Source organism: Strongylocentrotus purpuratus, unplaced genomic scaffold (assembly GCF_000002235.5).
Source record: "Strongylocentrotus purpuratus isolate Spur 01 unplaced genomic scaffold, Spur_5.0 spur5_scaffold_16, whole genome shotgun sequence".
In the NCBI taxonomy this organism is placed as follows: Eukaryota; Metazoa; Echinodermata; class Echinoidea; order Camarodonta; family Strongylocentrotidae; genus Strongylocentrotus; species Strongylocentrotus purpuratus.
In genome coordinates this window covers 16,933,821-16,944,841 of record NW_022145601.1, presented here as the reverse complement: position 1 = coordinate 16,944,841, position 11,021 = coordinate 16,933,821, and the positions used below count along the sequence as shown (strand labels likewise).

At 36.9% G+C, this 11,021-nt stretch overlaps 1 protein-coding gene across 1 annotated transcript; it reads left to right on the top strand.

Annotated features, from left to right (window-relative positions):
* Window positions 1–5,204: 5,204 nt before the first annotated feature.
* On the top strand, window positions 5,205–9,840 carry LOC105439108 (proline-rich transmembrane protein 2-like). Its single transcript, XM_030987597.1, has 4 exons — window positions 5,205–5,434; window positions 7,720–7,886; window positions 8,788–8,928; window positions 9,227–9,840. The coding sequence occupies exons 2-4, from the start codon at window positions 7,827–7,829 to the stop codon at window positions 9,371–9,373; spliced, it is 348 nt and encodes a 115-aa protein (XP_030843457.1). The 5' UTR covers window positions 5,205–5,434; window positions 7,720–7,826; the 3' UTR covers window positions 9,374–9,840.
* The last annotated feature ends 1,181 nt before the right edge of the window (window positions 9,841–11,021 follow it).

The following is an 11,021-nucleotide window of genomic DNA, read 5'->3' as shown; positions in this document are numbered from 1 at the left end:
AGGTTGCACCAATGTGTTGCTGATGGACATCATATCGAGAACAGCGTGAGTGAAGGGTTCTTTGGGAATGATAAGGTTGACGACAAAAGGTATCCACACCATGCTGAACGAGCCTGTCAAGAGTAGAATAGTCCAGAAGCCTTTGAATATGTGGAATCGCCTGTTGCGTTGTCGAACCTGCCGGCGTGCGAGATCGCGCCCAACTATCATCTGAGGATACGTTGGTGGTTGACCTCGATCCTTGAGGAAGTCGTCATCGATGTCATTGACGGCACGTTGAATCTCGGCATTGCCTACCGCGTTGACCTTCTGGTGCGCGATGGCGAGAAGTCGAATGTAGATGGTTGTCGTGAAAGCCATAGTTGCACAAACAGGAACAACAAGGAACAACCTGTGAATGGTGGACGCCCATTCTAATTGTGCGCTGATATCTCGACCTAAGCAACGATTGATTAAAAATTGAATAAATGGTGATTCCGGAATCGGTAGGTAGATCCCACAGACCAGCATGGTCATCACAAGGGCTGATGTGAGAGCAATGAAAAATCGTCTTCTGGTGACAATGGTGTAATAGCGCAGTGGTCTCGTGACAAGGAGATAGAGATTGAAACTGATTCCAGAGAGAGAGATCATTATAAACCATATCGAGACCTGATAGACGTACGGAAATAGTAAACTAGTGATAGAACAATAACTTTTATCAGGTGAGAACCAGAAATAGTCCCACAAGCTCCAAGTTATACCCAGAATCAAGTCCGAAGTTGCCAGAACTTGGTAGAGGACTCTCATGTTGTCCTGGAGTTCCCTTTGTAGACGGATTACAAACAGTACGATGGCATTCAAAATCACTGCGAAAACACAAATTACAATATAGACATTGATGTTAATACGATCCGAATCAAAATTTGGAGCTTTAGATGCTAGAAAATCCATGCTTTCTGTCGCCGCCATTTGTTAAAATTACAAGCCGATATTTACGGAAAAGTATAAACGTCTTTTCTATCAGCAATGACACAAAGTCGAAAACGAGTTATTATCTGCACGAGTTCTGATGTCCCCTCGTAATTACCATGCATACCGTTTATTGACTTCAATAAAGTGACCTGTGTCACCTGTCACTCATGCAATGCCCTGTCGAAGGCTGTGGGGTTTTTTGGATTATGCTTGATTCCAATAAAATTTTAATCACGTTCGCTGTTATAAGGCAAAATGAGCTCTCGCGCCGCACTTGATTAAAAATATTTAAAATGTTTGTTTGTGCTTTTTCGTACTTGAATGTACGAATTCTGCTTCATTTTAGGAAATGATCCTACGAAATTTCTTAACCTGTTGCGTTCTTGAAGTAACCAACCTTCAGATTGACTCATCAAATGTTCGGAATAAACTTTAATTCAATATCTAGAGCAATGATACTTTCGTTATACCGAATCTTTCGGAAAAAATTAGGTTCCGGAGAAACAAAAAAGTTCATAAAAATATCAGAATAAGAGAATTGTGATTTAAGAATTGTTGACATTCGGAAATACAAATCGTCTGAGAAAAAAAATGAACATCTGGAGAAACGAAAGTTCTAACAAACTATTGGAATACGAAAATCGACCATTCAGGTCATACTACACAGCACCAAGGAAAATGTCACCGTAAGAACACAGCCTAGAGATGTCAGCATATTTGTCTTGAAGGCAATGCTTTACGAAGCTACAAGAGAAAGGTGTCAGAATCGGATATTTGCAGAGGGATGTATCAAATTTAAACAGCCACTTTCATGAATGCACTCGGCCTTATCATTTGACAGATGGGTAAATATGGAAACTAATTGCTAGCGACATACATTATGCATGCGGATAGCAATAGGTCCGTCGATTCTCTTGAGATATCACGTCAATTATATCTCCCAGTCAAGTCAAAGTTGGTAACCTATTAACTTAGCCTACCTCAGTCACATCAGTGAGACCGAAAGGAGACTAGCCTTTTGACAAGGCCTCGTGACTCTGGCTATTTTCTACCCTAATCAGCGGCTGAGATGAGCCCAGAGATCCGGGTGAACGCACGATCGAGTGGCTTTAGCCGCGAGGCCTGTTGGATTCTGACTTTTACTGCTCTGCATGAATTATTCATGAATTTTGATTTAATGACCAATCAGAATGGCCATTTCCCAGTTGATTTCGTTCGTGATTAGTTTTTCAAAACATGTAAGAAAAAGTAAAAAAAAACGTTAACTAGTTTTGCTTATAAGATGAACATATAAATGATTAATACAAAATATCACATCCAAATCTATTTTACATGCAAAGTTACAATAAAATAGGAAGCATTTGATGACTTGAGCTAACAATTGTAAGTGAGATAATTGGACTTAACCTGTATATAAAATGAACCAGTCCAACTCGTTTCGTTCAATGTTATAGGTATTCGTACTACGTAGAGTTTACTGTGAACGTGATGGATAATATATGCTGACGTCACGCGATGATAAGTTCGGTGATTGGACGCTACCATTTCGGTAGAGAATTCAAGTCGGAAACAAGGGTTAACATGATAAATCCAAACCAGATTACTAAAGGCCACTTGGCTGGGCCACTCCCTTTACATAAAAACCTAATGGTAAATGAATGGTGTTTGAATGGTAACGTCAATGGTAAACGGTATTTCAATGGTGTGCCAATGGTAGATTCTGTATGGTGAATGGTGTTTCAATGGTAGATTCTGTATGGTGAATGGTGTTTCAATGGTAGAGTCTGTATGGTGAATGGTGTTTCGATGGTGGAATTGTATGGTCAATGGTGTTTCAATGGGGCGACTGACGGTTAATGGTGTTTCAATGGTGGAGTTTGTATGGTGAATGGTGTTTCACTGGTAGTGACTTTGAGAAAACTAGGTGTCCCTTATACTTTGAACTACAATGCTCTGTGATTTCGCTTTATTTTTCAATAATTTGTCTTCATGATCAACGTTTCAAAGCTGACAAACTGCAAGGAATAATACCCTAGTCCTCAGGAACAATGACGGATCTTTAGTTTTTTTCTTCAATTTGGAGTAATTTTGGATCTGATATGTGTCTCTTTAATAATAATAATAATAATAACAATCTTTTTAGTCCACTCCAAATTTTATTAAACCGAAAATGGATATTCGTTTTGCCAAATTGATCGTGAGCCCGGCAGCCACTGAGCAGCGCCAGATCGACGTCGCTCTATCCCCTTATTGTTGAACGCCAAACAAGGTAGCAGCAACACCCGTCTTTTAACGTCTTTTAGTATGACGCGGACAGGGTTCGAACCCACGACCTCCCGGTTGTTAGGCGGACGCTCTACTGACTGAGCCAACACACCGTGAGTAACTGTTGTTTTTATTCCTGTGGTCCCACTTATATAACTCTGTGATGTACATTATTATACATTTGTTTACATGAAGAGTTGAACAGCCTGTTATTGTTAATTAAAACAGCTTTAATATAAATCGTTCTATTTTATTAAAAAAATTGAAATATTACGGTATTACGGGCACACCTTTATAACTTTTATCAAGTTATTTATCTGATAGTAAACAATTAACAATTATTAATAAAGCTGAATCCCAAGTTAAAACAATAGGTTGCGGAATTCCTAAGGATCTATTCTCGGCCCTCTTTTGTTTTACGGTAGATTTATATTAATGACACGCCATGTTCAACCCATAATTTGCGTTATATTTTATTTGCAGACGATACCAGTGTATTTTGTAAAGGTTGTGATCCTACAACTTTATTTCATTTCGTAAATACTCAATAAATTTAAGTACCGGTATGTGAATGAAATCCAATGAGTTTAAATTAAATACTAATAAAATTAATTACATTATGTTTGGAACTAATACCAAAATTCCAATGGATTTAAATTTGTTCTATTCAAATAAACAGATAACTCGGGTGTCAAGTACAACATTTTTAGGAGTAATTGTAGATATGGAACCACCATATAATTCATCTTTGTAACACTGTCTAAATATATTGGTGTTTTATTCAGATTGAATTTCTTACCTCAGACTGTTTTGAAAATGTGATATCAAGCCCTCATTTCTTCCCATTTTAGTTATTGTAATATTGTTTGAGGTTTCACTTCTAAAAGAAACATTTCACAATGCAATCGCATAAAACTGGTCTTTATCTTTAAGTTTTTTTCTGTAATAATTTTTTGATATTTTTTCTTACAATGTATAACCTAATAATAATTTTTGGACGTTCATTTGCATAATCACCAATGGTAGATTTTTACACCATTGAAATTTGAATATGAAATATGCAAATTTTTTACCATTAATCTGCCATTCACCATCGGCATACCATTCACAATTGGCCTACCATTCACCACCCACCATTGGCTACCATTGATAAATCATTTACCATCCACCATTGGTATTTCCATTGGTATACCATTCACTGTCCACCATTCGTGTACCATTGGCACACCACTCACCGAACACCATTGGCCTACCATTGGAGAATGGTGAATGGTATATATGCCAATGGTGAATGGTAGATTTATGGTACAAAATTTGCATATTTCATATTCAAATTTATATGGTGTAAATACCATTCATCTACCATTGATTGGTGATTATGCAAATGAGCGTCCAAAAAATTATTATTAGGTTGAAAGGTATTTCACTGGTAGATGAATGGTGCCCAATGGTACATTGCGAGCATAATCTCAATGGTATCCGAGTGGTATTTAAATGGTGTTTGTGAATGGTATCCGTATGGTATTTTCAGTGGTATTTCCGAATGGTGTACCATTGGTATACCATTGAACATTTTTTTGTAAGGGTCGCTCTGGCGTTCACTCGGATTTTCGCGATTAGTCTCTTTTTAGTCGCTCGGCGTCTATCAGACATGAGGCCTTGTATAAAGGCTAACACGAGACTGACTGCAGACCGTACAACAATAACCTTTCTTTGATTGGCCAAGTAATGGTCGTCTTGGAGTCAATGAGGAGTCGGTTAAGCGGTGTGACTGAGGAGTAAGAAACAAAGGTTTAAACATGGATATAATATTCATGATTTAAACAATATGATGAGCCTGCAACTACGTCACTAGAAGGATCTAGACTTTGTTCGAAATCCTCGAAATCCGCTTCCTTAGCATGCTCACACTCGCGGTTTATTTTTACCATAATGATTGTGATCTAGAGAGAGAGAGAGAGAGAGAGAGGGGGGGAGAGGGAGAGAGAGAGAGAGAGAGGCGGGTGCTTGCGTTTGTGTGTGTGGGATATTTAAAAATACCCATGATGTATACATGTGATGCAATTAAGCCACAGAAATGCACAGAGAACGGCTTACATAATTATATGCCAATGTCACATGATTTCATTCAGTTCAGCAAAACTATAGTAAAGGTCGTGTATTCATAGCGTCGATTCGGTTGCAAGGGATATAAATTCGCAAGCAAAAATGGCCAGTAAGTACATATTTAAAAATGTTTAGGTAGTTTAACACGATCGTTAAACTTTCAAAAATTAACCTTAAGAAGGCAATATAATCACGATAATTTACCTCGTATGTCATCTGGCATGCCTGTTGAAATGTGCAAACATTGCAATGTTATAAACCGTAATCTGAACATAATTAAAGATAAACTTGAGTTCTGGTAATGCGATTGCATTGTGAAAGAAAAGATGTGGAATGGATCAGAAAAGATGATCATATAGCATGTAAGTAATGGTGTGTAATGCAAGGTTCTGGAGTCATCAAAATCATCATAAATTTGGCAGAGTCTTGGTAAAGTAACAATCACTTACACAGAAAGATGTATATGGGACAACACACATGGTGTCGGGGCTAGTACTACCCTGATTTCCTTATCTTTCTATGCTCATTACTCAGCCAGTATACATTTTCTTCCAAAATTGTTTAGCACATGACATTTATTTGTAATCTTGAACATTCAGTGTAAGTTTCGTTAGATTCTGTGAGAATTCATTTTCTTTTTTTACCAGTACTGGAGTATATCTTTAAGAATGAAATAGAAATAAACCGTAATCTGAACATAATTAAGCAATATGTCGTAGCTTGTTTTATGTTCCCCACTTTCATTATCGTTTTGTCCCGTGTTTCCTGTATGTCGGTGTGTATATTTCTTCGTTCTCGTGTTTCTTACCATTTTTGATTATCTACATCTAGTCTTTTATTTTCCTCATTTTCATTCAATCCTTTTCTTTTCTATCGTCTCATTTCCTCTTTAACTTTGTCATTGATTTTACAACAAAACGATTATATGCTCTTTAGTAATATTATTGATAACTTAATAATAATAATAATAATCCGGTTTTTTATATAGCGCTCAATACACCGATCCAACGATGTACCTAAGCGCTTTACAGATATATTATTACCCCGGTCATCGGATTCAGGCTTACCGTACACAATACCGGGAAATATTGTACTTGATGATACTATCATTAAAAAAATATCTACTGCGAAGTTTCTGGGAATAATAGTAAACGATAAACTTTCAAGGAAGCTGCTTATTGATAATGTTTGTAAAATAATCTCTAGAATTATTGGCAAATTGAACAAGGTAAGATTGTATTTCCCATATCGTGTATTGCTTAATTTGTACTCAACTTTAGTACTACCTTCCTTGCATTATGGAATACTTGCGTGGGGCACCTGTGGAAATACTTAACTCGATAGAATTTTACTATTACGAAAGAAAGCAACAAATGAATGCGAATCATATCTTACACCAATTTCGGCGGTCATACTCATGAACTCTTTCACGCAAATAATGTTTTGAAGATACACGACTTATTTTCTTATAATCTTGGTATATTTATGTACACACTTCAGAAGAATGAATTGTCTCAAGTACTCTCGAATACGTTTAACAAAAATACTGAATTCCATAGTTATCCCACGAGATTAGCAAGCTCTTATCACCAACCAAAAACAAAAACGGTATTTTCCAGCAGGATCTTTACTTTCACTGGCCCAAAATATTGATATGCCATTCTCGGCACATTGAAAGAAAAACCCTTATTAATTGGATTAAAAAATGCCCTCAAGCGCTTTTTGTTGCAGACGTAGCATCAGCCTGTAACTCGTTCCCTAGTTTTTCGTATTTGGCCAGACTGTCCATTTTTCACATCGAAATTGTGACTCGTGTATGTTTTGTTTCCATATCTACTTGAAAATGATTCTTCCATGGCCACCCCCTCTCTCTCTCTCTGTCTGTCTCTTTCTCTGTCTTTCTCTGTCTCTGTGTGCCTCTCTCTTTCCTCTCTCTTTCTACCCCTTTCTCTGTGTGTTTATGCGTCTCCCTCTACCCCTCTCTCTCTCTCTCTCTCTCTCTCTGTCTTCTTTTGCTTCTCTTGCCGTTTTCCCTCTTTCCCTGCTTGTCACTCTCTCACCCTCATTTTCTTCATCTACCATCCTGTCTTCTCATCCTGCCTCTGTTCTTATTTGTTTTTGTTTCGTTTTTGTGTCCGGCGTGTTTCTTAATTTTTGTCATTCCTATGTATAACTTGCTTAATTATGATTAATCATCAGTAATTACTTGTTGGTATTTTATGCATATTATGTCACCGAAGTTTGTTTTTATTTATTGGGATGCAGAAGAAAATAAATCAAATCGAATGAAAATGCACCTTGCATGTACCAGGGACAGGTCAGTCTTTTCAATGATAAAGAGTACGATTTCCATTTTGCAATAAGGGTGACACATATCCTTTCATATTTCTACAGCCACGGACGAGAGCAAGAAGCTAATTGAATGTCATTCTGAACAGGGGGTTACGTCAGCAGCCGGCTACCCGGTATATTCTGGCTACCCTCCATAACAGACCAACGTCATGCCTGAAGCCCCGCCTACCTATCAACAATCCGTTGATACCCCACAACCGCCCGTGGTAGTAAGCTTGAATATGTTTGTATTTCACACATTCAAGGGGAGCTTTAGAAGACATTCTGAGACAAAATACTCCCTTAAAAGGGTTCGAATAAATCTCATATCATGCGCATGCGTATTCAATTTTCTAAGAATGCATGCAAAATGACTGACTTTGAAAATTAAAGCTATTCAATGGAAAACAAATCAAAACTTGCGGTTAATTGGACCTATGCGATGTTGATTATCATCATCGTCATCGTTTTGCTTATCTTTCATTTTTCTGCAAATAAATTTGTCAGCGAATTCGTCCAACACCCAACCTATTAACTATTTGAGCTCTCCCGATAAGCATGCGATGATATTGTGAAATGAACTGTCTGGAAGTAAAAATAAAAGATTGATAATGCAGTACATAGAGTTTATGCTTTTTTAGGTATTGGAAAGATCAAAAATGTCTTGTGGAAAATCACATGCACTGCACATCGAAATAGGTATATGGGACAACCAACAAAGGTAGCATCTCTAATAATTGGTCCATACTTTGAAGTAATTTCTCGTAATTCTTTTTAAATACGAGAGCATTTGAAGAGCACTGCTTTAAAGGCACACTGCCATACTTGTAGCTACTTGCTCCCTCTATATAGAAAACTTCCCCAATCGGTGCCTGTTGGTCCCCCATGATCCTCTTTTTCTTATGTTAAATGAGAGCTGAGTTAATGAGATAGCCACCTGTCACAGTGACCTCGATGGCTCTCTGTGTGGTCTAATCCCTTCTGGCCCAGTAGTGGTGACGGTCTTTAAGAGAACAATTTACGAGGATATTCATTCTTTCAAACTTCATAAGATGAAAGAAAAAGCTCACAAATTATGATGTTGTAATCTTTACCAGAACTCAACCCTCTCTACTTTTCTTTCCTAATCAGCCTACTGCTCCTCCACAAACCTCGGGGATGATTAGACAGGCCCCATCACAGCCCGTTAGAGATTACACAATCTTCGCTGTGATCGTCACCCTGTGTTTTTGTTTACCCTTCGGCCTTGTGGGGATCGTCAAAGCATGTGAGGTATGTGTGCTTGATAATAATGATGATGATGACGATATAAATTACTAATGATAATGATGATTATAATGATGCTGATGATGTTGACGATGATAATAATAATGATAGTAATGATAGAAATATATAACAATGATTATAATATTAATAATAGTAATAACAATAATAATAATTACGATATTAATAGCAATAATAATAATAATAATACTAATAATAATAATTATAATAATAATAATAATAACAATAATAATCTGATCTTATTGCTAAAATTAACAATAAGTCTTGTTCTCGATCATTATCACAGGCCAGAAGACAACAAAACTCTGGAGATGTAGAGGGCGCTAGACAAGCTGCTAAGAGTGCTTACAACTGGTCCTTGACCGGTTTGATTTTTGAGGTTGTGGTTATGTTAGCTGTCGTCATCAACTATGCCGTCGTCCTCCAAATATAAATACATCGACTTTTCATAAAGAAGCATAACTAACCATGAGTGGACTATTGGGCTTTTATTATTATTATTATCATATTATTTATATTATCATCATCATCATCCCATTAATATCGCAACCATCACAACCATAATATATATCTAAAGATGAACTTACATGTAGTTTAATTAACTTGTATCGTTTTCGTCCGCGGATAGGTTACTTTTAAAGGAATACGACAAGGGCCTGATATACACTGTTCATTTTTTAGAGTTAGTTCAAATAAATCTATTCGCCCACGCAAATATATACATTTTGAGTAAATCAACCTTGCCCATCGTATATGATTCTTTGGACTTACGGAAAAGCCATGAACCCCGGTAAACGTTGATAAAGAATAGTCAGATTAATACAATTTTATCAAAATGTTGATGCAGTTTTAGATAACTAATTCTTATTCTTAATATAAGGAAATTACAAATATCCCACTAATCTGTATATATGGAGCACCAAATATGGAAATATACAAATCACTGTAATTCTTTCCCATACTGAATAAACTACATAAACTGAATTGTTAAATGAAATGAAAAATCGATGTAAAACAAAAAAAATCGATGTAAATCTCGAGACGCAGTGGTTGATATCGAAGAGCTCTTTTAACATGATAAAGTGTTTGACTTACGTTAACTACATGGAACCTGTTTCATATAACTCTGTAAATAACAACTAGGCCTACTACAATTCTATTTTCAAATATGGCCCTAAGTCACTGACCATATCATGAAACAGGGCCCAGAGCTAAAGTTAGTACGTTTATTCAAAACTTGGTACCAATAATCGACTGTTAAAAAAAAGTATTTATCGTTGAAGTATGATTAAAGTATTAAACGTATAACTATGATCATATCGTCAGAAGAATCCTCGTGATAGTATTAATATGTTTTAAATATGAAGTATAAATATATATTATTCACATGACATGAACTATTACTATGAATTCTCTATCGTGTCTATATAAAGGTAAGAACAAAAATGACAACCTGTATTTTGTGGATATCATTACTTTGGGAATGTCGTAACAGGTGCTGGCCAAGTTTTCTGCTATTGACTCACAATACAAAATGATAGGTGAAATTCCTATAAAAGCTCCGACTCGGAGTTTCATTATTTCGACTGAAGGGAGAGAGATAGAGTGAAGGAGAAAGAGAGAGAGAGAGAGAGAGAGAGAAAGAGAGAGAGTGTGTGTGTGTGTGTGTGTGTGTGTGTGTGTGTGCGTGGGGGTATTCCATAGTTCGGGAGCAGCAGTTGTGAAGGCTCTATCACTATCTCGCTCTATAGATATACGTTCAGATAGGTAAGGAGGAGCCAGAACGTGGATGCATTTGAAGGTGAGAATGAGTATTTTGTATTGAATCTGGGTTCTGATGGGTAGCCAGTTCAATACTATTAACGAAGGATAGGTTTCATGTGACAGAACTTGGGTGAGCCTGTGGCAAGTCTAGCGATAGCGTTTTGAATTTGCTGTATATAGTTTTCTCAATGTAGGTTGCAGTGACAACATAGAGTAGACCATTACAGTAATCCGAGCGACTGGTGATGCAGACATAGTAATGATAATAGTGTAAGCTTATAGAGCGCATATACCGTCGAGGGACGCTCGTGGCGCTA